The following is a 27986-nucleotide window of genomic DNA, read 5'->3' as shown; positions in this document are numbered from 1 at the left end:
CAACAAACGTAAGCAAATTTTATTTAAGCAACTCACATCCAACCGGAAACAGATGCTTTTATTTCCAAAATTGTTATTGTCCACGCTTCCTCGAAAAATGGCGGACATGGATGAATTGTTCGGGAGTGATGGGGACAGTGACAGTGAACAACACGGTAAATCCATTTGTTTAGACTCACACTGTGGCAAGATATGGAATATGTATTTGCTGTAGCATTTCACATGCACATTTTGATGCGCGTATGTGGCCTAGTGCGTCGCGAGTTAGCTTTCTTGGTAGCACCGTAGCTAGTGGAGCAGCATCAATCACACCGAATTAGTGAAACGCAAGACACGGATCAATGTTTGTGAACGTTGTTTACCAATCCCTCGAGCATTTTATTCAACATCTACACAACTTTGATAACGTAGTCAGTTAGGTAGCATAAACATTTCTGTAACTTAACAGTTTCTGTGGATATGTGCGTAATAGTGGCCTACCTAAGTTACACCACATGACCGGAACTGGTATGTCCTGATATAGTTGATCAAATACAACAGGGTATGTGGTTATTAAAGAAACCAACATGGTAATGGAAGATTTAACAGGAAGATTTAAATAATTTCCTCTGTCCCTCACCCTCTTTCCTATCTCTTACCTCCCTCTGTCTCTCAATCTTTCCCTCCCTCTCTGCTTCTCTCTCCTCCTCCCTGTCTCTCCATCCTCTCTGTGCAGACTCTGGCTCAGGGTCAGGATCTGAAGGCGAGCAGGAGCGTCCAAGGTCTGCAAGGTCTGTCAGGTCTGCCAGGTCTGGCAGCAACGCCTCAGGAAGCGAGAGCGAGCGAGGAGCAAGGAGTGACGATGACGAGGATGACGAAGGCCAAGACGGGGGGAAGCCCAGCAACAAAGAACTATTTGGAGACGACAGCGAGGATGACCATGAACGTGGAAGCCAACACAGCGGCAGCGACAACCAGTCCGAACGTTCTGGAAACCAGTCGGACGCAAGCATGCACTCTGAGCCAGAAGACAACGAGCACTCAGATGCAGAGCAACACAGCGGCTCGGAGGCCCATCACGATGAGGATGACCGGGGTCACGGGTCAGACGTAGGCAGCCCGGCATCAGGGGCAGGCAGTCGGCGCTCGGGAAGCCACCGTTCACCAGGAAGTCACCGTTCACCAGGAAGTCACCGTTCACCAGGAAGTCACCGTTCGCCCGGGAGCCATCGATCAGGCAGTCACCGGTCAGGCCGTGGCAGCGCGTCCCCCAGGTCAGAGGCAGGGAGCCCACGCTCCGATGCTGGCAGCGCTCGCTCCGACCCGGGAACACCACAGTCTGGAGCGGCTACACCACACTCTGGAGCGGCTACTCCACGCTCTGGAGCGGCTACTCCACGCTCTGGAGCTGCTACTCCACGCTCTGGAGCAGCTACTCCACACTCTGGGGCGGGTACGCCGCGCTCTGGGGCAGCCACCCCGCACTCAGACGCAGAGGGTCACTCCGAGGATGAGAAGTGGGGCGGCAGAAGCCACAAGAGCGACCAGTCGGAGGATGAGGGGAAAGCCCAGCACTCGGACAACTCTGACGACGAAGGCCCAGTGAGGAGACAGAAGACAGCAGGTGTAAATCTTTATGACTTAGCTTGTGAATGGCAATGACGGGTGCATTGTTGTTGTCTTCATGGCCCATGGCATTGGAACCAGAAATTCACAACAAAACTTCAGCTGTCAACATAAACAAACTAAACACTACTATGAAAAGTGAAGATGTCACATTTTACCCCTAGATGTTTTGTTAGGATATTATTTTGAAAGGATGCCCTCAGCTGTAGCCAAATAGCCATGTCAAACACTACCAAGATATTGTCTTTGCAAATTTTAGCAAACTTAACAGACTTTACTAATTGCATTCTGGTTTTGTTGGGTTGTGCTCGACAGAGTCTGCCAAAGGAAGTGACAGTGAGGACGATTTTATTCGACAGAAGAAGAAGAAAATAGCTTCAGATTCTGACTCTGACAGCGAGGTTGGAGGCTCCAAAGGTAAGGACATGTCTCTTTGAAGAGAGAGAGCCTTTGTGATTAAAAATTAACAATTACCTTTGACACAAAGGTACTGAGGAACTGTGCTACAAAGGATCTGATATTGACTGATACTGTTATACTGACATGATGAAAAGAGTTTAGTATAACACAGTCATTGCACAATCTGTTGACTGACCTTAAAAGTAACTTGTGGCCTGGTGAGGAAAAAATATAGAATTGAAACTAAATGTTGCATGCTTTTTTTTCTTTTCCCCAGGTCCAAAACCAGCAGCGGATGATCTGTTTGGTGAGGCCGATGACATTTCTTCAGACAGTGATGCAGAGAAGCCTCCCACCCCTGGACAACCAATGGTAAGCTGAAACTACCCATAGACATTTCTATTATACAGCGGGTTATGCCACATTGAATCGTTTGGTGCGGTATATTGATCCTGCGGAAGGGATCGATCTTTATACTGTAATGTACTGAGTGAGTATCCATGACCACATATTCCAAATGAGATGGTTGCATGCATTAAAGAGTTATCGTCTCTACTCTAACGCCAATTTGGTCAAGATGGTGCTGTATTACAGTTTCTGAGTCCAGTATGCACATCACTGTTGTACGAAATAACAGTGGAGTTGCTTGTTGACTATTTGGGTCCTGAAGAATTGATACGACTGGTAGTGTTGGTTAGGGTTTTGGAATCGAAAGGCTCTGCTGTTGGTTTGAATCCTGAATCATCGTGGCTGAAGTGCCCTTGAGCAAGGCACCTTAGCTTACATTGCTCTAATCGCTTTGGATGAAAGTGTCCTCTGGTGTAATATAATATAATAATGTGATGCAATGTAACCACAGGAGAACGAGGAGGGTATGGAGGAGGAGCGAGCGGAGGAGGAGCCAGTGCCTGAGACGCGCATCGAGGTGGAGATCCCCAAAGTCAGCACTGACCTGGGCAGCGACCTCTACTTTGTCAAGCTTCCCAACTTCCTCAGTGTGGAGCCCAGGTGATTAGTTGGCATACAAAAATAGTAATGTGGTTATTGTTTTGTTTATTTGTAATGTGAAATGTTCATAATGGCTGTCATTTCCTCTTTTTACATGTTTGAAATGAATTCTTTCATGTATTACTCTATATATTATTACTTTGGCCCTACTGGTTCAGGTACATAGCAGAGCAGTAATGATTGAAAGAATTCTAAATTGTCTTCTCTAAGAAGGAGGTATAAAGTAGAACTCACCCAGACATTGTATTACCCATAACCCATCACTTCTGTCTTCCTCCCCACAGGCCATTTGATCCCCAGTATTATGAAGATGAGTTTGAAGATGAGGAGATGTTGGATGAGGAGGGTAGGACCAGGCTCAAACTGAAGGTACTGTATCCACTTTCTTATTTTATTAAAGGAACACTCAGGTTGTTTGACATAGTCCTCTACTTCCTAGTTAAACAGAGTGTTGGAGACATGTGGAGACACTGCTGGTGCTTTGTAGACTGTGTGTAATGCTGTTTTAATGACATGCTGCCATAGGACATTCACTTGCACTTACACCTCTGGAATTACAAGGACTGCTTGGAATATAAAAAAGGTGTCTCCCTACATCTGCAAGACTATGGCTAACTAGGAAATGTGGTCCTGTGTCAAAAATCTTGGAGTGTCACTTTAGATTTCTTGTGTTTATCAAACATATAATGACTGTTGTCAAAATTAATTTCACACACAGACTGTCGTGTTTTGCACATTAAAAGATCAGCAGAACAAGTAGAGTAAGATGAACTAGATTGCATTTCCTCACAGAAAATGCTGGAGTATGCTTGCCCGTCTTGCATTCGTTGCCCTTCATGCATGCCTTGCCTTTCATGCATGACTTGCCCTTAATGCACATGCTGCCCTTCATGCATACACAACATACAGTTAAGCATCTGGATATGAGCTAACTTCCTGTTTGGTATGTATCATCAAAGAAATCTCTTCTATCATATTGGCAAAAACACATTTTCACTAATGTTAGTGCCCCCCATTGACCGTATTGCACTGAATTTGGTAGGTACCCTCTGGGTGTACTGGAGATCATGTGTGAGAAATTTCGTTAAGATCTGTCAAGGCGTTGCTGAGATATGAGCTAACTTCCTGTTTGGACGGTGCGTTTGTCTTTGTTGTAAATTTTGATTGGCTGCTGTGCGCCGATGCTTTCAGCTATTGCTCTGTAAATTTCAGCATAGGTGCAGAATAGTCCAATGATTGTCTGATAGAAATTGTAGGACGAGCAGACAAAAAGTGTGGGCGGAGCTTAATTTTTATTGATTTTTGAATATGTCAAAATGGCGGGAAATTCATGATGGTAAATATGACATCATAGTATGCGTTGGATTCGGCTTGACCCAAGGATTTTATCGATACCAAGGGTTTGATGAATTGAGGTCAATACGGACATTTTTGCTCATTGTAGCGCCCCCTAGTGGTGCATTTGCATGAAAATCGGTACGTGTCCTCTGGACATAGTGCTGATTATGTGTATAAAATTGGGTTCTGATACAAGTAGCCGTTGCCGAGATATGAGCTAACTTCCTGTTTGGCGACTTTATTTTAGCTAAAATACATTTTCACTAATTGTGGCGCCCCCCAGTGTCCCATTTGCACGAAAATTGGTATGTAGCCTCTGGCTATAGGGAAGATATTGTGTATTAATTTTTGTTGTGATACGAGTAGGCGTTGCCGAGATATGAGCTCACTTCCTGTTTGGCGTCTTCGCCGCCAAATTCAACTGGCTCCTGTTCAAAGACGGTTCGATTAATCGGTCCGCAACTTTCAGGGTAGATGTATCTCGGTCTGAAGATGCTGTTTGTAAAATTTCGGGACAATCCGCCAAGAATTATGGGCTGGGCACCATTTTAATTGATTTTTACAAAATTCAAAATGGCGGGAAAACTATCCAGGCGGAAAATGACGCCATAGGGTGCGTTGGATTCGTCTTGGTCCAAGGATTCCAAGGATGCCAAGTTTTTGAAAATTGGACCTACGGTTCAAAAGTTACCGTTTTCCTGTTGGTGGCGCTAGAGAGTTCAAGTTATCCATAAACTGAGTACAAGCACACATCCTCGGACCGAACCGAACAATTTGGCATCGGAACGGACTCTCTATCTCGAAGATTTCTTGCCATTATGATGGGTGGTAGAATAAAAAAATATAATAAGAATAAACGGTCGAATAACAATAGTATGCTTGCCGCATGGCAAGCATACTAACAAGACTGTAGAGTAATTAGATCATGTAATGTCATTTTGTGTTGCTGTGCGTCAGGTGGAGAACACCATTAGGTGGCGTTCACGCAGAGACGAGGAGGGCAATGAGACCAAGGAGAGCAACGCCCGCATCGTCAAATGGTCTGATGGCAGGTAAATGAGTTGTGCATCATCAGTAGACACAAATGGAACTCCACGTTGTTGAGTAAAAACAAATGTTGCTATAAAGGTACAATTCACAAATCCAGCCCATTGTATACAGAATAGAGATTGCTGAACTATGTTATCAAACTGTTAAAATAATTAGTAACATGATTCATATGTTTTTGAAAAACCTGGAGAGATTTTGGAATTTTAAAGTTCAATTTCCAGGCCCTGGAAAAGTTATGGAAAATTATTTGTCTAGAAGTTTTGAAAAAGTCATGGAAATCATCTAATGTTTCATCAATTATCAGTCGATGTGACAGTGCCATAATAAGATAATTGCCAGAGACCATCTTATTTGGTGGTGAGACAAGTTGCTTCAGTCAGTGTTGGCCAACTCTACACTTTTGTGGCGCATTGCGTAGAGTGGTTCAGTGTCCAAATCAGTTTTTGATAAAGTGACGTACATTGAGTCATACAAAATAAAGTCAAAATCCATGCATGAACATTGATGAAAACTCTAAAAACTGATAACTAAACTGGGATCTTTGATGATGGGCTAGACCCAAAACATTTACATCACAATGCTTTTTGCTTTTTTTCGGCTTTTGTTCATTCAGATTTGCATTCTGCGCGTGTGTGCAACCCCTTTTCTTGTTTTCTTCATTGCTGAAAGCTGCCATTGACTGAATACGTTCCCTTCCTCCACGACAGCATGTCACTGCACTTGGGTAACGAGGTGTTTGACGTCTACAAGGCACCCCTCCAGGGAGACCACAACCATCTCTTCATCCGCCAGGGGACAGGTCTGCAGGGCCAGGCTGTCTTCAAGACCAAGCTGACCTTCAGGTGAGGCCCCATACTGACTCTGCAGCAAAGCAGGAAGTAATCGTGCGGTGCTGTAAATATGACCATGAAGGGATGTGAGCAAAACATTTGCAATTGTCCACTGAAGAAATTGCTCCGGAAATTGCAGAAAATGTATTTCATGTGCTCTTTGGTGTACCGCAAACTGTAAGTCTGGCCAAAAGTATAAAAAGCGTTTGCTCCAAGTGTAACATTTAAAAACATATGGGCAGCCACCCACATGTAGCAACACGGATGGCCTTCTTTATGCTATTTGCATACGGTATGTGTGTGTTCCAGCTTTTTTTTCTGACACGCTACCAGAGGGGGGCAACAAACTCAATGTGAGACTGCATCCTAGTGGAACTGTTTACTGACAATGCCGTTACGGTAGCGTCTGCAGCTGCATTTCTAGCAATTAAGAGTCCACCTTTCTGCACCACTGCCATGTGTCCTGCCCAGTCACCAGCTGCTTTTACAGACTGGACAGCTTTTTGTATCACCATCAAAACAACAGCACATGAAGCGTAAACCTGTATGTGTGCTCAACAACTGAACAATGGCCACCTAGGAAGTGTGATAATTCCTATATAGCTTCTGGTAGGACATTCAAAACTGATTAAGCGTGTTTGACTTGGCAGTCGGTGCTCATAATGTTCCCGTCAGCCTGCCAAAAAAGACAGTCTAAACTAAAGATTTCGAATGGAAAAGCCCCTTAAGTCTGTTGCTGAATGTAAGATTGTTCTGTTGATCCAGTACTTTCTGCATTCAGTCTGGTGTGAGATTTAAAAGGTCACAAGGTCACATGTGCTAGTCCACCAACCAGTGGCATAGCTCCCAATACTGGGTCCAGTGAACAAGCAGATTATACTGTATGGGGGGCCTCATTGCAACTAAAATAAAGCTCCTTTAGAACCCTAATGTGACACCCCTGTTACTAACAGGCCTGAGGTAGTGGCCACATACCTTTATTGACTATGAAGGGTTTGTAGCACTTCACCAAATGGATGTGCCAGCAATATTTTCCGGTATTTATTTCAAATGGACAGTTACGTTTTTTTCACCTTTCACTGTGTAAGGCTGCGTGAGCGTGAAGTAGACACGTTTTGTTCATGGTCTTACTTTTCCTTTCCAAATCCTATATTTAAGCCCCTCTTTGCAACAAAACCATTACCATGCAGCAAGATTTTGTCACCCTTCATCCAAGTTGTGCCTGCATTCATGTGTTATAAAATCTGGTAGTTATTGATTTGCTATAAACCATCTGTTTGCGCTCCTCCGTCTTAGGCCCCACTCCACAGACAGCGCCACCCACAGGAAGATGACCCTGTCCCTGGCTGACCGCTGCTCCAAGACCCAGAAGATCCGAATCCTGCCCATGGCCGGCCGAGATCCTGAATCCCAGAGGAACGAGATGATCAAGGTAAAGACTGTCCGTCTAGATGTCGATGATCAAGATGACAACGCAATGTAACATTATGTGAAACATAACCAGGCCATTCTTAACGTTGCATTATAAACATTACATTATTCTTCTTGATATATCAACAACTTTTTATGCCTTTATTTAGATAGGATGGTGAGACAGAAAATTATGGAAGAGAGAACTGGGGAAAGACCAATAAATTACCTTGTGTCAGACTCAAACCCAGGTTATTAGCCCACCGAGATATGACAATCCCAAGAGTAGTTCTTGACATTGGTCAGGTGAAATAGGGTGATCGAAGGGCCTTTACAGGGTTTCAAAGGGTCTTAAGGGGCGTCATGGGTTACAAATGAGTCTCTCGGCCCTAGAGACAAAACACGTTGAGGTTATGTAAGGTTATCCAATCCTTCCATTTTATTTGCAGTAGCAGCAGCTTAGTTTTTCATTATGTAATGCAAAAGTTTGTTGTGATTACAGAAAGCCTGTTGAAGTGTTGAAAGGCACCAGCAGGGTGTAGACAGGTTGAGTGCAGACGGGAGGCCTGCGAGCTGTAGTATGACGTTTGTCCCCCATTCCCCCGTTTGTTGTGACGTTTGCCCCCCATACAAGGGGATGAAGCATTGAAACTAAGTTAGAAACATTTTGTTTCCAGTTTACTTTGAAACTAAGTTAGAAACATTTTGTTTCCAGTTTGAAAAAAGTAAACTACCTTGGATCGCTTCAATTTGGTGCTGCTTTAATTGACATTCCAGCCTGTAGGGTGGCCAAAGATAGAAAAAAAGTACTTAATGGCGCTTCAAGGTTAAACAAACTCCAAACAACCTAGTATTTCTTAAATTTAGTGCTGCTTTAATGCAGATGTCAGCAGGTTCATCTGGGTAACATGCAGTTCCGCATGCTAAAATAAACAATGTGGTATGAGCCTCAGTCAAACCACTTTGGTTCCAGTGTAGTTGTGGCGGAAACCCACACCATTCTGGCCGGCCTGAAAACGACGTCTCTTTGCTCTTTGAATCCGCCACCTCCTCCACTGGCTCACTGGCCACTTTGGCAAGTGGTTTCACCGAGTCTCTAGCCATTTAGTCTTTCTGCTAGACAGAGTTATTGCTGTCAGATTTTTTCTCCTTTACAATATTCTTGCATTTAAATACAAACAGTTGATGCAACTACTCTGATTTGTCACACCGAAAAATAAGTTACCTGTCAAAAGTGGTTAGTGAGACTAAAATTGTTACTAGCCACAGCTTAGTTTTACCAGCATTTGGCCGTTTTGCAGGTGTCAATGTCATGCCCTGACCTCCTCACCCACCCCCATGTCTGTTTCTGTGTCTGTCTGTGTCTGTCTTGGCTGTCTGCAGAAAGAGGAGGAGCGTCTGCGTGCGTCCATCCGGCGCGAGTCTCAGCAGCGCCGCATGCGTGAGAAGCAGCACCAGCGCGGGCTGACCTCCGGCTACCTGGAGCCCGACCGCTACGATGAGGACGAGGAGGGTGAGGAGGCCATCAGCCTCTCCGCCATCAAGAGCAAGTTCAAGGGCGGGGGAGGACTCCGAGGTGAGCCGGACGCGATCACCCCCACCAACAGTCTCACGCACGCACGCACGCACGCACGCACACACACACACACACACACACACACACACACACACACACACACACACACAGTCTGACACACACACACACAGTCACACACACACACACACATTCTCCAACAGTTTGACACACGCACGCACACGAACACAAACACACATTCACCAACAGTCTGACACACACACACACACACACACACACACACACACACACACACACACACACACACACACACACACACACACACACACACATTGTAGACAGAAATCATAACATGGGTGGGCCCAGGCAAAGATACTGTTAGACATAGTCAGTCACTACACCGCTGTTTTGGGCCTGCAGTGTTGCAATGGGGCTACTGTGTTGCAATGGACCTACAACAATGACATTCGGACTCCAAGATTATGATTTAAAGGCTCCAGCTCAGTGAAAGGATTGCTGTAACACAAACTGTTATTTCTGGAGCCGTGTATTTGTCGAATGCAAAAAATGCTCTGTCTACATGGTCAAAAAAAGTCCTGTTACACGTGAAGCATCACGTAATGCAATGATTATTATTATCCAGTAAGGCTTAAATTCACCTGCAGTCGACGTTGCCAAGAACAAATGACTCTAAGCGAGCTGCTTCTCCGTTCCTTGGCAAACGCGGCTACCATTCAAGGTTGGGTTTTTTTGACGTCATCCGCCTGGGCTAGGGAGTCAAGTAGAGCTCACCGTGTCCCAGGCCGAGAACAAAAGCTGAGCAGCCACAATAGGAGCTCGGCTTACCTGCAGGCTTAAGCAAATTAAGTGTCATTTGCCCCCCTTCCAGCGAAGGTGGAGCGCTCCGTTTTTTTTGTTTTTGTTTCAGTAGGCAGGCATGAGCTTAGCTATGGGGAATGTCCTTGGAAAGCGTCCTAATGCTTTGGAATTAAAGATTGTTTTGTTTATTCAAAAACAAATCTAATTCCAGATTTAGGATATTATGTGGTTAATGTTTTTTATATTTCAGACTAACTTAAATCACAGATTTAAAATGTTTACACCCAGGAGCAGCAATGATGCAGCGTAGTCCGAATGCTCACTTCAGATCGATTGTCCTATATCTTTGGAATGTTCAGTGTGGAATGTTGTGCAATGCCTCGACCCTGGGTGGTGTGGTCTTGAGTAGTTTAGTGCAGTCTCCCCCCATAACGCAACTACTACACTGTATAGTACTTGGCCTGACCACTCTTTCCCTTTCTACAGAATGGAATGGAATAGCCTTCATTGTCACCATGCATGTGTACAATGTAGACTATGCATGCAATGACACTGGGAGCAACTCCTTCTCCAAACATATCTGTAGCATAAAACGAATACATCAATACAGGAGGGTGGAGAAAATATTGGTTAATCCAAGTAGTGATTCTCAGCACTCAAATGGCATCTTGAGATTAATGTGATCAAGAACACGTCTGTTGTCCAAGCCTTCATTGTGTTCTTTTTTTTGTTTGATGCCATGAGTAACTGACCTTGCACATAGGAAGCATGTTCTAAATAGAGCTGTTATTGTTATAGTCATCATCATCATTATTGTTATTACGCACGGGATGTACATCATTATTACGTTTATGCATGAGGCTGACCTTCAATTCTGTGTCCGCCTGTGTGTGTGCGCCTGTGTGTGCGCGTGTGTGTGCGCGTGTGTGTGCGCGTGTGTGTGCGCGTGTGTGTGTGTGTGTGTGTGTGTGTGTGTGTGTGTGTGTGTGTGTGCGTGTGCGTGCGTGCGTGCGTGTGTGTGTGTGTGTGTGTGTGTGTGTGTGTGTGTGTGTGTGTGTGTGCCTGCCTGCCTGTGTGTGTGTGTGTGTGTGTGTGTGTGTGTGTGTGTGTGTGTGTGTGTGTGTGTGTGTGTGTGTGTGTGTGTGTGTGTGTGTGTGTGTGTGTGTGTGTGTGTGCGCGTGTGTGTGTGTGTGTGTGTGTGTGTGTGTGTGTGTGTGTGTGTGTGTGTGTGTGTGCGTGCTCTCCTGTTTGCATCTGTATGTGTGGTGATGTCCTGTCCTGCCTGCAGAGGAGCGTGCCAGGATCTACTCTTCAGACAGCGACGAGGGCTCAGACGAGGACAAGGCGCAGCGGCTGATGAAGGCCAAGAAGCTAGACAGCGATGACGTGAGTGGCGCACCTCACACCTAATTCCTCACCTGGCCCGACCCACTGTACTGTCCTGTCCTGCCATCATCACTGCAGCAGAAAGTAGCCTAACCCTGCGCTCTGTACAGGCATAAAACAATACATGGGGATTTTTTGTTTGCTTTTTGATGACTTCACTTGACCTATGACCACTGCATGGATTTCAGTGTGGCCAGAGTGAGACTTAACTTGTTGTAGATGTCCCATTAAGTTCATTCCACCCCTTCTCCCGCCCACTCCCAGCACAGCAACAGAGTAGTGGCCTACAGACAACCCCTGCCGCATACGCAATTGATCCAGCTATTTTTTAACCAAATGATCTTAAAGAGGATAATTATTCAGGTAGACCAAGAAGCTGCATTTTTGTGCTTCATGCGCAGGCAGAAAGAATTGCAACTGAATTTCAAATGTCTTTGATGCACCTTAACTTGTTACAACTGTATGGGTTTCAGTCATGAGAGAGAGAGAGAGAGAGAGAGAGAGAGAGAGAGAGAGAGAGAGAGAGAGAGAGACAGAGAGACAGAGAGACAGAGAGAGAGAGAGAGAGAGAGAGGATTTTCTTATCATAGAATAGATGGGGTATATCACCCTATTCACCCCTTTGTGTCCCATATGCACACCAGATGAGCTTCTCTGCAAAGTCTGTGTTTAATGTATCCAGATTCAAAGTGTATATTTACTGGAAATACATGTCTTAATGAACTTAATTCCCCTCAACTTTCTCCTAAGCCTGTAGAGTGGCTGTTTCAGAATGCTCAGGAATTGTAACTCAATCGTCTGAAGTGTAAAGCTAAAGCTTCTGCTCATCTCTCTGCTTTATAATCTTGACAATGCTTTGATGTACCAGTACAAGCCAGTGGATGCATACAGTTGCAGTTCCACATGTTGACAACAGGTGGTGCAGTTTCCCGACTTGGCTGTTTCTCTGGGGCATGGAGTGTTTGGATGAGGAACAGGAAGGCTTTTGTTGCTGTGCATATCGGTCATGACGATGTGGTGGTGTGGGGACGGGATGGGGGAAGCACCCATGTTTACTGTCTCACTGCTCTACTGCGTGCATATATGCAGAGCTGGTTGACCTGTTTGATCTGTCTTAATGTCTGTATGTATGCCGTTGTGTGCAATATGTTTGTATGTTTGACTTGTCATTATTTGTAGTCTGCTGGACGCACGATTTTTGTCAGAAGTGGCTCCTAGACACCTGCATTTCTTCCAAGATCAATAAACTTGACCTACTCTACTCTTATTTTTTCAGGAGGGCGAGAACTCTGCTGGCAAGAGGAAGGCTGTGGATGACGATGACGACGACGATGATGATGATGATGAGTCCTCCGCTAAGAAAGCCAAGAAGTATGTGATCAGTGATGAGGAGGAGGAAGAGGAAGAGGAGCATGAAGAGGAGCATGAAGAGGAAGTGGACGAGGATGAGTGATTTTTTTGTTTTTGTTTAACTCATTTTTATGTTTTGTTTTTGTTTCTATATGTTTGACTTAGTACTATGGAGTGTCCATTTGTACATTTTATAATGGAACTGCAAAGATGTATAGTAACGACCAAAATAAATGCACAAGTGCTGTGAAAACTGGAGTTGTATATCTTTTTCTTTCAACGATTTTTGCCTGGAGGCAAGCCTATTCCTTGGGGATATACTAAAGACGTTCATTAGGCCTGCTGATCATTTATTAACTGTTTTGTTTTTTTCCAGCTGGTAAAAGTCTTCACCTTACGAGTTTTGTACTTTGCCTCTGCAGCCTTTATCAAAGGGGTCATGTGCCTTTTTCCTGGTCTTGCAAAACTCAAAACTCATAAAACAGATCCTAAGGGAACTTAACATATGGAGTCGCTATGCCTTTCGATTCAGACATCACATTCACACAGACAGACACACACACAGACAGACACACACACAGACACACACAGACAGACAGACAGACACACTCACTCACTCACACACACACACACACACACACACACACACACACACACACACACACACACACTGTCTTTGAATGTGACCTTACTAACTAGCTCCCTCTCCATTTAGTAAGTAAATAGATGGACCTATTTTTAAATCCAAGCTCAAAATGTATGTGCACGGCCTGGCCAGAGAGCACAGGTGCAGTTTAATATTGACATTGCGCTGTGTAATCTGGCTCTGGCTTGACCCACTCTCAGCTGGTGTGATCAAGCAGGCAGGCAGGCAGGCGAGAGTGAGGTCATATCATGGATCTGAAGTGACGTCCTATCAAGCACACGTACAGAGCTCTACATCACAGAAATAGTTTGTGTATTGAACAGCTGTTTATGAAATCAAATATTTTTTATGCAATAAGTAATGAATCACTCTAGAGGAGCACAGCCTCTATGGGATGGTCTTTTATTTGTGCATTCATGAGCTTCCTAAGTGTTTTTAATCTGCCATTTGCTTGACCCACCCTGCGGGATGGCAGGCAGGCAGTGGTCGGTCGGGGAGGGAGAGGGTGAAGTCATCCTAGTCCAGGGGTTCTCTCACTTTTTCGGTCCGGGGATCACAACATAAAATTTGTCAAGGTGCACCCCCACCCCCCACGCATACACACACACACACCGTTATTTCAATGCAAAAGTGGGGGCTGTGAAAGCACTTGTTTTTCTTAAACTTATGCCTACTGTTGTAGCAATTGTGTGATTTTGCATCGTCACAAACTCTTTCAGACACCTGGCAATGTGCCACAGATACCACTTTGAGAACCACTTTCCTACTCTCCCACCTGCTAAATCAGCCCTTGGCCACTATTGCACTATACAGATCCCCCTGGTTAGCCATTCGGCACCATTAGCGGACCCGAGTGACGCACGAAGTGCACTCGGGAGATAACCGAGAGGCTTAGCTCTTCACACATTTCTCTTTTTTTTCACTCTTTGTTCTGTTCTTTTCTCCTGGGAAGGCGTTGTGTTGTGTGTTCCCGAAGGCGAGGAGAAGAAGGGGGGGAAAAAACAACAGAAAAACCTCCCAGATTTTTTAAGCCTTGACCAGAAAAGACCGGCCACACAGCCAGCCTCTGAAGCAGCAGCAGCAGCAGGGAGAGGAGAGTAGTGTGTAATTAAGGAGAGAGTTATGTAAAAACACTTGCTGCTGTGTGGTGGTGGTGTGTCTTTTCTACGGTTGCACCACCAACCTGAGCCCCCTGGGTCCCTTCCTACTGCGTCAGTGCAGCTGGACAGGCCAAAGGGGCTTTACATCATACAAGTATGGAGCAGGGGAAACAAGGCCCTCTTTCATCAACTCTGCTGCCCAAAGCCCCTCACAGCAAGTATTCCAGTAAGGCTCACCATAGGCCCGCTCTCTCTCTCGCTCGGTCTCTCTCTCTCTCTCTCGGTCTCTCTCTCTCTCTCTCTCTCTCTCTCTCTCTCTCTCACACTCACACTCACACTCACGCTCACTCTCACTCTCACACTCACTCTCTCACACACACACACACACACACCCAAAGCCTACCGATCATGCATTGCATTGTTTGCATGTATGGCAGAGGGTAACGGGGCTAGGGCGGTGTTGCTATAAGAGGGATTCTAAGCCCCCCTCCCAAATGATAGGAAGTCATTCAGGGATGCTATTATCAATCATAAAAGGGAGGGAGTGGGGTGTGGTGGGGGTGTTGTGCATAAAGGCATCAACATCTCTACACAGCCCGTGTGTGTGTGTGTGTGTGTGTGTGTGTGTGTGTGTGTGTGTGTGTGTGTGTGTGTGTGTGTGTGTGTGTGTGTGTCTGTGTGTCTGTGTGTGTGTGTGTGTGTGTGAGAGAGTGAGATCTGCTGAAGGGCTGAATGTATGCAAGTGTATCCTATATGTTTAATCTGCCATGCAATGTTTATTAGTAGTCTGTATTTGTGTATGTATTTGTATTTGTGAACCCCTTAATTTCCTTCGGGGGTTTACAAAGTTACTCTACTCTACTTAGAGGTGCAGAATACACTATTCCTTTCCAGACACAGGGGGATCCAAATCGCAATAAAAAAGATACCACCTTTGATCATTACCTCCTTTGACAAAAAGAAAAGGGGAAAAAATCCCTCTGACTCAGCTGCTGGAGTTTCCAAAGCAGACGAGCTGACTTGCTGTCCTTCCTCACCGCACTTAGCTTGACTCAGCACAAGAATGCCCAGAGGAGAGGAGCAGGAGCAGGAGCAGGAGGATGTGTCCCGGCCTGGCAGTTCAGAGAGGAAGACGAGAAGGAGAGAGGGAGTCAGGATGCTTTTTAGTTCAAGAATCTCAGGAGATCCTTGCTGCTCCGGCATCATTAATCGCATCTGTTGGCTTGGGCTGGCTCACCGCACACACAGTTAAAAATAGACACACGCTCAGCACTTAGAAGATGTAGCATGCATGCCTCAGCTGCAGAGGCAAATCAATGTCGTGTTCATTTGTATGTATTTGGGTGGTTGACATGACGTGGCCTTTTTTTGTTCCCCTATGTCAAAGTTATGTAATTTTTATAAAAAGGTGCTAAAGACTGTGTTTATGTTGTTCAGAATGTGCAGTTGTATAAGTTCATATAAATCACTTGCAACATTAATCTTCAATTTATTCACAATTTAGAGCCAAAGTAGAAAAAGCTCATATGGTGTGACGGTTCCAATCCATGTCCCAAAGTTTGATTTTGAATAAAAACTGGAAAATGTACTCCTTTTCTATATATTCAGTCATGTAATTATAGCCAAGACATACATTGTTGAGCCTATTTAGTGAAGATTTCAGGCATTATAAATTTGAAGCCACCATTAACTGAAACATTTTGGTCCCAAAATTGATATCATATGGTGTGACACCTTATTTCAATTTTTGAACTGGCAATTGTATGGACACCGTTGCCAAGTGAGGGGTCCTCATTCTTTCAGGAAGAACAATATCACCTCAGAAGGACATTGACAGCTATAAGATGAGTTTTAGCTCTTTATAATGTCCCAAAAAAATCAAGTTCATCTGACACCGCTGCTCCAGTTCCATGTTGCATGTCTTTTGGTGTGACACATTTTACACAAAAATAAAGACAATAGATTATTTTTTAGTCAATATAACCTTGAAAACTATCTTGTCATATTGCATCTAGCATGGTTTTACATGGCTAACATGAATACAGATTGCTTAATCCCATGAAATAAGGCAATGAAACCTCATATGGTGTGACAAAATATCATAAGGTGTGACTGTTTTCTTGTCACACCATATTACAATTTTGTCACACCATATGAGATGAGCTTCATTTTAATACATAAATACCACATATATTTCATTTTTCATGGCTAATATTCAGATTTGTTTAATATATTGATGCTTTAAAACATGTTAGTGGTGTATATGTATTATTCAGACACCAATATATCCACAATATCCATACATGAATATGAATTCATGATAACATGCTTCTTTTTATAATTTAAATGCTTCACCTTTCTTGTATTTGTTCATTTATTTACTTTTCAACTTTATTAAGATTGTAGCATGTGGATAGAGGTGGAAAGTAAAGAAAGAACAAGGAAATACAGGAAGAAATTTATCCTGTAAAGAGAGAGGAGGTCTCGAGGAAAAGAAGAGAGAAGTAGATGCAAATATTTAAATTATTTATAGTAATATGCCTTAATATTTGTATAGTGTACATTGATAATTAGCACAAGAATATTTTGAGGGGCCACAAAGACATGTGCATATGTTACACCCAGAATGAAATAGCCTGCTGTCTCAAACAATCTGAGCAGTGCAAGAGTGCTTTCTTGAAATGTGACTGGCTCATTTTTAGCATAGTCTAAACCTGTAACAAATATGCACTTGTTCCATACCTAAAACACACACACACACACACACACACACACACACACACACACACACACACACACACACACACACACACACACACACACACACACACACACACACACACACACACACACAAGAATATGGTTGGCTATTCATGTCTAGTTGCCAAATATTTTACAGTTTTCAGTGGCTGTTTTAATGACCTTGCGGTCAGTCATGGTTTTTACCCATTTTTTATTGTCACTGTTTCACTTATATTTATTCTTATTTACTAATTATTTACAAAGCATTACTACTATTCTGTGATTAACAAAGCATTACTCTTACTTCAATGATTTAGCAAGCTTAAAATCCATCTAGTTAATAATAATCAGCAGTTGCAGGGTGCCATGGAATGGATACGGCGGTGTAATAATTGACATGTTAAAAGCTACCCGTTGTTACACATTTTTTTAACAATATTAAACATTTTTTCTTTTTTGTAACATTGAAACAATTCCTTAATCCCTTATCAACCTGTTTGGTTCTTTAATAAATGAAGTTAATGCATATTTTTGGACTTTGGAGTAATTCATCATATGGCGTGACGCCCTGTCATTCGGTGTGACACTCATAATTAAGAAAATAAATAGGATATTTTCGTTATGAATCGTAAAATAATAGGTGTGATGGGTGGATACAAGTGGCATCTAATATTTCAGGTATTTTGGTATATTGCAACAAAGTACTTTCAGTTTAATTTAAAGTATATTGAAAGATTTTGAGAAAATGTGTGACAGTGTGTGTTGATAAAGCAAAATAATATAAAATGTAACATATTTGAACCTTAAAATGCTATACATATATAAAGTAATAATAAAGAATCAGGATAAATAAGCTTACATTATCACATGATGCCCCTTTTTAATTTAATACACAATAATGTTCATGTCACACCATATGATGTTTTTTGTCACTAATGCAATAAACTAGTGAAAAAATGTACATTTAAGTCAAAAACTGAGGGGGTCTTCAATATATTCTTAAACTTAAGACTTGGTAGAATACAACATAAATAATTCCATGACTCAAATTCAAGGTTTTTTCAAAAACACCTTTTTTCAGCAAAATATGACAACCACCCATGTATGTATGCATACGCGTGTGTGTGTCTGTATGGGAGAGGGAATGTGTACATCATGTTACGGGGGTTGTTTTGGTGTGCTAGTCTTTAAAGCTCCTTGTTTTCATGCGGAACAGCGTTGGAAGGTGGCTGTCATGTCTTGTGTCATTGAGATGGTTGATGTCAGTGCCAGGCTTTGTATTCTGCACTTGTGAGTGGGATGGCATCATTTGTCTGCCACCCCCGAACCCTATCTCTCTCTTCTCTCTCTCTCCCCCACCCCCTCCCTGCTTGGGATGCTGAGAGCGTTGGCAGGGCCACTCCGCTCCGCTTGCTCTCCACTCCACTCCTCTCCTCTCCTCACCCCTCCTCTCTGCTCCTCTCCTCTTTCCACTCCGCTCCGTGCTCGGCTGCGTCTGCCCCCACCGTTACATAACACTGCTGCAGAGCAGGACGCCGCACCAGTGGGGCAGTGGACATGTGGCGGAGGAGAGGAGACGGAGGGGGAGGGGGGAGAGGGGAGGGGGGGGGGCAAAGCCTCTGCAGCATTTCATCACTCACACCACCCCCCACCCACACACACCACCCACCCCTCACCACTGCAGTTCCAGTCTCCCCATCATACCCCTCCCCTCTCCGCCCTCTGCTCCACCCTTACCCATCCCCTCTCCACCCTCTGCTAGAGCTTTACCCCTCCCCACTCCACCCGAACCCCTCCCCACTCCCTACTCCACCCGTACCCCTCCCCTCTCTTCACTCCACCCATACCGCTCCCCTCTCTTCTCTCCACCCTTACCCCTCCCCTCTCCCAACTCTCCAACATACCACTCCTCCACCCCCCACTCTCCTCCAGCTGACAGCCCCAGGCAAGGATTGCTGGAGAGCAGGACAGAGCAGGGCAGTGTCACTCGTCCTGCTAGGTAGCACACAACAGGCGAATGGTCGATACACAACACCTGGGTCTTCATGCTTCACTTTGGGGTAAGGACAGATGTCAGCACATTCCTCCATACCGTAATACATAGATGGTAAAGGTCAGAGGGCTTTGGCGTTCTTTTCAGTGGTGCAAAGGTGCTCTTTGGTTAGACGTAACGTGGAATGTTTTGAAGATATGCAAGGCACTCTTCGACTTCATTAAAAGGCTTTTATACTAAAGTGTTCTAGTTCATGGAAAGTAAACTGGTCCACTTCAAAAAGACTAGGCCAGGGATGACTGGAGCACTCCGATACTTTTTAGTTATTTTATTGTGGTGCAAACATACAGATTGACATTTTGACGCAGTGCGCGTCTTCTTCAGTTCATTTTAGAACACATTACAATTGCCAACATGTTTCAGCCTGCCATGGCCTTCATCAGGCTTTAAAACAGTTCAAACTTCACTCCACCTTAAGACATGTTTGTGTTTGTGTTTAAGAAAGCTACAGTATTTAGGCCCTAAGCAGGGGATGTTATTAAACAAGTCCGTATAGCCAGGTCATTGAAAGTGCATCTTGTCCTTGACATCCCCTCACACATTACGATAAAGGCCCTTTGTTTGGTTAAAGGACATTGTTATCACATTCATCAGCAGAGTAAAGCAGAAGAAGAAGTACTGTTACAGTAGATGTCATTACAACACTAGTAGTGTTATATTACATAGTTGCAGGTATGTAATGTCATACTACTAATATTGTAATTCGAACTGTTTGAAGAGAATGTGTCAGAAAAAGGCAATAACTACGGTTATTACAAAATGCCCCACATTTAATAACATAGTTAACATGTGCCTCAGTCTGTCTAGCCAATGAAAAGAGTGCTTCTTTGGATACATCTCTCGATGCCCAAACCCAACGACCCTCTGCCTTTACAAAATAAAGCCCACTGACCTCTATAACAAGATAGTTGCCCCTATGCGCACTATTTATAATAGCCATACATACGTACACGAGCCTCTTGTTCATTATTTTGGTCTGTGTGGGTGTGTTGGGTGAATGACATTGGGGAAGGACGGGGTGGGGGATGGCGGTGGGGCTGTGGTTGAATAATAGAGCTCAGCTGAGGTGGTTATTGGCCTCAATGGACAGGAGCTAGTGTACTGAACTGTATGCCAGAGCTGCGCAGGGAACAAAAAAAAACGGCCCAGGCACTTTTGCCACAGACTCCCCTCTGTTATACTGTATTATGATGAGCTCGTTCCACTGTCAGTATTAAAGATGGACCAGAGGTGTATAAATTAGGAATAAAAAGCAGAGTGGGGAATTGCAGTGACCAATTGAACATTGAATTGGACATTATTCACCAGCTTGAGTCATATCCCAATCCGGACACTTTATAGTTTTTTATGTTGTATGTGTGTGTGGTTTTTTTTTACACCTTGTAATTGTTAAGAAAGAAAAATAAAGTTAAAAAAATAAAAAGCAGAGTGGGAGTACTGTAATGGGCCCACCCGTGGCTCTATCAGCTGGGCACTGGTCCGCTACACCGGTGACCCAGGTTCGAGTCTGGCCCGAGTCATTAGCCGAGCCCTCCCCTTCCCTCTCCCCCCACTCGCTTCCTGTCACCCTCTGAACTGTCCTTTCACGAAAATAAAAGCCTTAAAGCCCCAAAAAAATCCTATAATAGTTGTAATTACAACTCTAGTATTATGATATTACTTAGCTGCAACTATGTAATATCACACTACTAGTGTTGTTATTACATCTGTCACAATGCTTCCACTTCTACTTTGTACATCTCCGCAATGGACTAATGGACGGCCCTATCTATATTGTGGGCTGGTCTTAAAACATTACATCAAAGAAAGTGGATGTAAGAAGAAGTGTCATTTTGTTTCTTTTCCGGTATCCACTTTATGTCGAGTGAACGCCCCCTTAGGAGACCTTCGGTTAGGAGACCTTCGGTTAGGAGACCTTCGGAATCCTGAGGTTGAGAATCAATGAAGTCCCCTTAGCGCTGTAGATGGCGGTAGCGCACGTCTTGCGCAAACACCTCCAAAAGAGAAGAAGTAGGGGACAACACCCCCTTAGGAGATCCAACTTGAGCAAACGCTTTTGCATTGAGTGGGCGTGTTTTGCGATATCTTGGTTTGATTCAGTATTTTTGATTACATTACATTGCATTTGGCAGACACTTTATAACCAAAGCGACTTTCAAAAGAGGACATAATCATACCCAACATCACTAGCAGATACAAAGTGCACAGGAAATATACAGAACAACAAGTGCAGATGCAAAGAAGGGTTATGATTTTTGGTTTTTTTTAGAGTACACAAACATAGAGTACATACACATCATGTGAAGAGTCTGGCCTGGGGCTAGCGCAGCTCAAACATTAGTCTAGTGGTTCCCAATCTTTTTTCCTTGCGCACCCCCTTGTACATTTCAATGTGGTTCACGCACCCCTAATCGAATGTTTTGGTGTACTTATGGGCACTCAAATATGGCTTCACTGCACAAGTCATTGTACATTACGCAGAGTCATTAAGGGAATCCTCATTTTCCAATAGACCTCAATATTCCTAAAGCATACAATTCCCCATACAATTAAAAACGACTTCATTTTCTTTAAATCTGCATAGAAACACATATCCGCCATTGCTCAATTCAGCTCGTGCACCCCCTTGTGGCAGGCCACGCACCCCCAGGGGTGCACGCACCCCAGTTTGGGAAACCCTGGTCTAGTAGGTACTCACGAGACAAAAAGAAAGACAAAAAGCATCAGCCCCTAAGGACTGTTGGTCCACAGAGAAAATGGCCTGTATGCCAGATGACCAGGCCAGCCCTGCAGTATACCATGACTTCACTGACCTGACTCCCTACAGACCGATGAGAAACAGGAGACACTGGGCTGGCTACTCACTGGGCTCGGGTGGGGCCGAGCGCTTAGGCTGCTTAAACCTGTCTGAGCACGCCTGGAGAAACAGGTCAGCTGGCCGCCCGTCGCACCGCACAGTGCTGCATGGGGAGCTTTATGCAGCATTAATGATATAAACTGGCGCAATTATTCAAGGATGCATGCAGGAAAAGCCGACAGAGGGTGGGGGACAAACTAAAGGGGTCAGTTGTCTGGGCCCAAGGACAGAGGGTGCCCAGAACTGGGTCCTCGTTGCATTGTACATGTATGCATCAGGAAGGGGCGCCTTCTAGAGGACTTTGTCCTAGACCCAGCCAAAGCTGTCATCAGCCCTGGATGCATGTGTTGCGAAGTGTCTATAGTCAACCATATGCACAAGTACAAGTTTTTTTATTCAATTATGTAATTCTGCTTAAGATCATCTACGTATAAATCAGCATATGTTCAGTACATAACACAAAATAACTGAAGACTGTGAATGTGTTTCTGTACATGTTCCTATGCCTCATTATATAACAGTACGTATGTTGACCGTTGGCGCATGTGGCATTTTGGCACACATTCACTTTGTGTATATACAGAAAAAGCAAAGGTTAACAGCACACAGTCCAAAACCGTTATTCATTAAATGTCAGTTAGACATTATTATATTTTCACTGGTAAGATGGCCATTCAATCGTCATGGTGTTCATTACATGACTAAGTATTTCTAAATGTGTTTATGAAGACTATTAAAATCTCACGAAACCATAGCCGAGGAGGACGTCAGGCTTCAGAACTGGCAGGGGGTACATTTTGTGCTCTTACATTTTATTGTGACTCACGGGAACCCAAATAAAAGGGAACTTTGAAATGAAAAACGGTGAAAGTGGAAAGGAGAGTGTTCCTGAGATGGGGAAAAACCCTGAAACACAAAACACAAAATTGGAGAGCAAACAATGACACACACACACACACACACACGCACACACACGCACACACACACACACACACACACACACACACACACACAAAAACCAAACAAACACTGTGCCCAGTGGCATTGTCAGAGAAGTCTCTGGAGTGCCCACTTTATCCTCGGTTTGTGCGTCACCCTTTAATGACGCTTGATTGCGCGGGGCAGGCAAGGGGTTGGTTGCTTGGATGGCAAACACAGTTGTGTGTTTCACAAGTTGGATGCCCTTTAGATGGACCTGTAGCAGAGTGGAGAGGAGAGGAGAGGAGTGTACCCTGGTGTCCCTGGTGCAGGGCTGGGGCTGGGGCTGGGCAAGTTGCATAACAGACCAAAATAATAAGCCTAAATAGAAACATAATCCCCTCGATACTGCCGGTCAGATGTCATTGTCATTATTCATAGACAGAGGTGATCGAAGACCCCACGGGTTGTACCCCCCAGTTCAAGTTGGACAAAAGGTAAAAGGAGACACAGTAGATCATTGTTGTCAGCATTAAATACTTTTTTGTTGATCAACAGTACTGCATATTCTTTTGCACGTATTCATACCCCCCACCCCCTCCCTTCACCCACACATACAGTACACACACACACCCCACTCTCTTCTCTATTTGGGTCAGACTGTTCTTGGTGAGCAAATTAGTGTGTGCTCCACAAACAGGTAAAACCCACCGTGCCGTCTAGAGATAAGATTTGCGAGTCTGCAATCGAGACAAGAACATTTCAAGACAAATTACATTACAATAAGCAACCAGAACGGTTTTGAGAGGATGAGAAGTACACAATATACTTATGGACCTTGGATAAGAGACTTTGGAAAAAGAGATTTGGGAGCTCTAGACCAGTGGTTCCCAACTTTTTTTGTAAGGGAGCCGAATTTGTACTTTTCTTTTTCAAAGATATTTTTTTTTTGCTTTTTGGGCCTTTTTTTCCGGATAGGACAGTGAAGAGTGACAGGAAATGAATGTGGAGAGAAATGGGGTAGGGTTGGGAAATGACCCTAGCTGGATTCGAACCTGGGTTCCCATGGGCATGCAATCCCATATGTGGGGGGCTTAGCACACTACGCCACAGCGCCCCTTCGGAACTCTCGACCCTCAGCTTAGCCACTGTTCCAGACGGCAGACTACAAAAAATTTGTCAGGGAGAACAGACCTCTAGTTTCTATTTAAACGGATCTATGCGGACCTTTGTGACATTGGCATTCAAAATACTGTCACGCTTCTACTGAGAGGATCAGTCAATGCTGTTTACTGACTTCTCCTGACCTAGCATGACACTGCCAAGGCAGCCAATACCAAATACAGCTCTGTTGGGCATGGGGACTCTTTGAGGACACCATATATTCCCTCAGTGCCAGAGTCTGCAGCAGTGTGACCCTGACCTAATCACCACCAGCCAACTGGACAACTTCAAACTGTTTTGAACCCCTTCTGTTAATGAGCCGTCTCTGTGTTTCTCACAGTAGAATGTGAATTGTTTTGCAACTGCAAATTAAATGCAGTTTAGACCTTGAAGATCTGACTTGCAAAGTTGGTACATATTGTAACGAGGCAGCAAGGACAACAAAAAGCCAAACAAAATCACTAATTAAAGCAATAGTGTGCTTGTAGATGCTCAACTTAAATGAGAAAACCTTGATGTTAACTGTTTGCCAGAACTATGTCTTAGAAACTCCTCCAGGACTACTATGTTCTCTGTTGACAATCTCCAGTCTATGTAGGACAGCAGCATAACCCCCTGGTGTTGTGACTCATCTGTCTGGTTACAGAGGCCTAAGTAATAAGTGTGTACCCGCAGGGCCGCTGACAGCTTTGACCGGGCTGGGGACAAAATCAACTAAAAAGACCCCCGACCTAATACATATACCGTAATGTAATGAGGACCCATTTCTGGACCGCCTTTCTACCTGGGCCCGGGACAACTGACCCCTTTGTCTGCCACTATCGGCTTCCCTGTATACCTGTCTCCTTCCCTCCCCCCACAAACACACCCACCATCACCACCACCACCACCAACATGGTGAGATGTTCAGCTGAGGACTGCAAGTGACCTATAGCCGGCCAAGTCAGAGTACGTTTGTACATTATGAAATGAGTAGTTTGTCACCACACCATTGACCAGGCAGAAGGTTGTGGGTCAATAGGCTGGCGCAGCCGTGCCACCCTCACCATGCTACTCGAACCCCTCCCCAACAACTTGCTATGCAGACTCACAACAGAAAAAAACCCTGACACACAGATGGAGCGTTGTGATAGGAGGATGCATTTCAGGGCCCAGCTACGATTCCCCCCTATGGTGTGGTGCTAGACTGACCCACTAGGCGAAAATATTTTCTGCCACTAGGGTTTTCCAAGTAAGTTCACTAGGCTACAAGTGTCCTCACCTCATAGCAACCCCATCATGACGGGACAGGCAGGCTCTTGGCAGACCTGCGGCATTTCAGATGTCTCTGTGAATCTGGAGAGTTCCAGCGCTCCCCTTTGCCCTTCAATTATCTAACCCTGCCTCCACGGCCAAGCAAAACAGCACAGCACAGCGCAGTGCCTAGCCTCCCCACGCCAACACCAACGCAACTCAACTCAACTCAGACAGGCCCTTGTTAAGTAACACAGAGAGAAAGAAGAGAAAGAAAGAGAGAAAGAGAGAGAGAGAGAGAGAGAGAGACAGAGAGACAGAGAGACAGAGAGAGCAAGAGAGAGAGAGAGAGATGGATAGAGAAGAGGGAGAGAGAGAGAGAGAGAGATGGGGAGAGAGAGAGAGAGAGAGAGAGAGAGAGAGAGAGAGAGAGAGAGAGAGAGAGAGAGAGAGATGGATAGAGAAGAGGGAGAGCCTGCAAGCAGTTACACAAGAGCCATGCAAGGCATGAAATGCTGGAATGTTTACAAAAAAGTTTCAAATAAATCACTGTGACATTTTTCCCACAGTGCTGTTGTATTAGTATGGATGTGTGTACCCAGAAAAACTTGTGAGTGAATGGGGTCAGCTATGCCATAAGTGGGCAAGCAGCGAGGGGATAGGCTGGAGGCTCATTGGATGCTGACGACAGGTAGGTGTTTTTAGCGGACATGTGCAAATATTGCATGCATGCCACTCCTTGACAGTGAACACAGGGATTTTTTTTACTGTAACAGGGCAGTAAGTTCCAATGTATTGCTTTGTTCATGAACATGTGGTGTGTATGTAGGGTAATCATTTCTAGGGCATTCAATAGTAAAGCTTTTCCAATTAGTCTGACATTTGACTCGATGGAAATAAGCAATATGTAGGTCAAATCTATATCCCACTGAATGTACACATCGGGAGGTGGTGTTGTAACGCACAGCATGGCGCTATGTTTACATGGACGGGGGTATGACCGAGTTTATAATGTCACTGCCTGGGTTTTAGCAGCCGCCGAGCTAAGATGATACTAACGATGTACTTTCAAAGCCAAACACGGCAGCAACATTTACAGTATGTTTACTTTGCATAAGTACAAGCTGCCGCACATTAAATGATGATGTTAAAATGGAAAGACTCAAGTGGCAAACTCCCCCAGCTACTAATTTGATCTAAACATGTATGCTTTCTGAATAAGATCTGATGTGTTCTTTACATACAATTTAAAGATAACAATTTATCCTCCAGAATCACTATCATCACAATAAAATACAAATGCTTGTTTTTGCAACATGCAAGAGTCAACGGAATTAGTTTTGCTATGTCCCCCCTTTAAAAGAGGATCTCCATGTCGAATTGATTTCTTCCAAATACAGCCTATTCTTGCCCATGCTGCAGGAATATAAAAAGAAATATTGGTGCACAGTTAAGACAGCGTGACTGGCACAGTGCTAGAATAACAAATAAGGCATTTATAGAGCTTCAGTTATATAACAGAACAGCAAAGCTAGGGCAGGTCAATCTGAGCTGCGTCCCAATATTATGGGAATGTCCTAGCCCTTCCTTCTTATGTGTGGCTGTGAAATCTCACAGAAGCCTCTGTGTCCCGACCTCACGCACCCCCACTTGGGCTCCGGCTCACTCTGGCAACGCAAGCCAAGTACCTACGTGCGAAGACCCACTTTTCACCAAGCTGTGGTGTGGTGTGGTGTGGTGCGGTGTGGTGTGGTGTGCACTGCGCTGAGCCTGTGACCGGCCCCTCTTTCTTTTGGCCCTTTTTCTTCCCTCTCTTCTTTGTTGCGTTTCCCCAGAGGGCCAGTGTCATGTCGATATGAGCAACCCGTCGATCTGACCTACCAACCCGATTACAGTGCCAGGGGTGATAGTGAAAAAAAATCCTGAGCCTGAACTTTCCCCCCTGCTCTAACGACGACGACAAGATACGGCATAGTGACATAACGTAGGCCTATTTTGACACATTATTCAAACATTTAATAGCCTGTGTATGACCATTATTCAAGCCTGATAGTAGAAGAAAACCCTGCCTGAACCTGTAACACTTTCTGAGATAAGAATAACCTAATGGCTAATTATTACCAATGTTTTTTATTTTTGCAAACTCTGTCAAGCCTGAAATCAGGCATGGAGCCTGAATACTATCAGCCCTGCAGTGCACTACAGACGTGCACCTGGAGAAAATGGCCCAAGACAGACGAGGGTGGAAACTCTTCATCAATGGCCTATGTTCCGAAAGGAACGTAAAGGCCTAAGTAAAGTAAGTACAGATGTGCACCTGACCTTGGCTGTGGACCAAAGCATCATACTGCTACGCCAGAGACTCGGGTTCGATTCTGATCCGAGGTCATTTCGCAACCCCACTCCATCTCTCTCTCTCTCAGCTGTTTTCTGTCCACCTCTTCAGCTGTCCTGTCATAATAAAGGCAAAAAAGCCCTAAAAATACCAAAAAAGAAGTATACTTGGGGTATATTGGGGTTTGGGCTCTGTTGACAGTCTTTTAG

The 27986-nt window shown here is 44.4% G+C and overlaps 1 protein-coding gene and 1 long non-coding RNA gene across 2 annotated transcripts in view; one reads left to right on the top strand and one right to left on the bottom strand.

The window, feature by feature from the left end:
- The first annotated feature begins 71 nt into the window (after nucleotides 1-71).
- Nucleotides 72-12987, top strand: leo1 (LEO1 homolog, Paf1/RNA polymerase II complex component). The gene is made up of 12 exons (XM_063189180.1): nucleotides 72-155; nucleotides 716-1603; nucleotides 1921-2022; nucleotides 2282-2376; nucleotides 2864-3012; nucleotides 3297-3381; nucleotides 5308-5402; nucleotides 6108-6242; nucleotides 7527-7662; nucleotides 9024-9216; nucleotides 11282-11379; nucleotides 12656-12987. Exons 1-12 carry the CDS (start codon nucleotides 98-100, stop codon nucleotides 12830-12832), a joined length of 2211 nt encoding a protein of 736 aa, XP_063045250.1. The 5' UTR covers nucleotides 72-97; the 3' UTR covers nucleotides 12833-12987.
- Nucleotides 12988-15259: 2272 nt separating this feature from the next.
- The window catches only part of LOC134438563 (uncharacterized), a 38759-nt gene continuing 26032 nt past the window's right edge, over nucleotides 15260-27986 (bottom strand). Inside the window, exon 3 of the long non-coding RNA XR_010032624.1 lies at nucleotides 15260-15587. This is a non-coding gene — a long non-coding RNA (uncharacterized LOC134438563). The remainder of the gene's footprint in view (nucleotides 15588-27986) is intronic.

This window comes from Engraulis encrasicolus, chromosome 22, assembly GCF_034702125.1.
Source record: "Engraulis encrasicolus isolate BLACKSEA-1 chromosome 22, IST_EnEncr_1.0, whole genome shotgun sequence".
NCBI lineage: Eukaryota > Metazoa > Chordata > Actinopteri > Clupeiformes > Engraulidae > Engraulis > Engraulis encrasicolus.
Note: the sequence above shows the minus strand (reverse complement) of the source record. Positions and strands in the feature narration are given on the sequence as shown.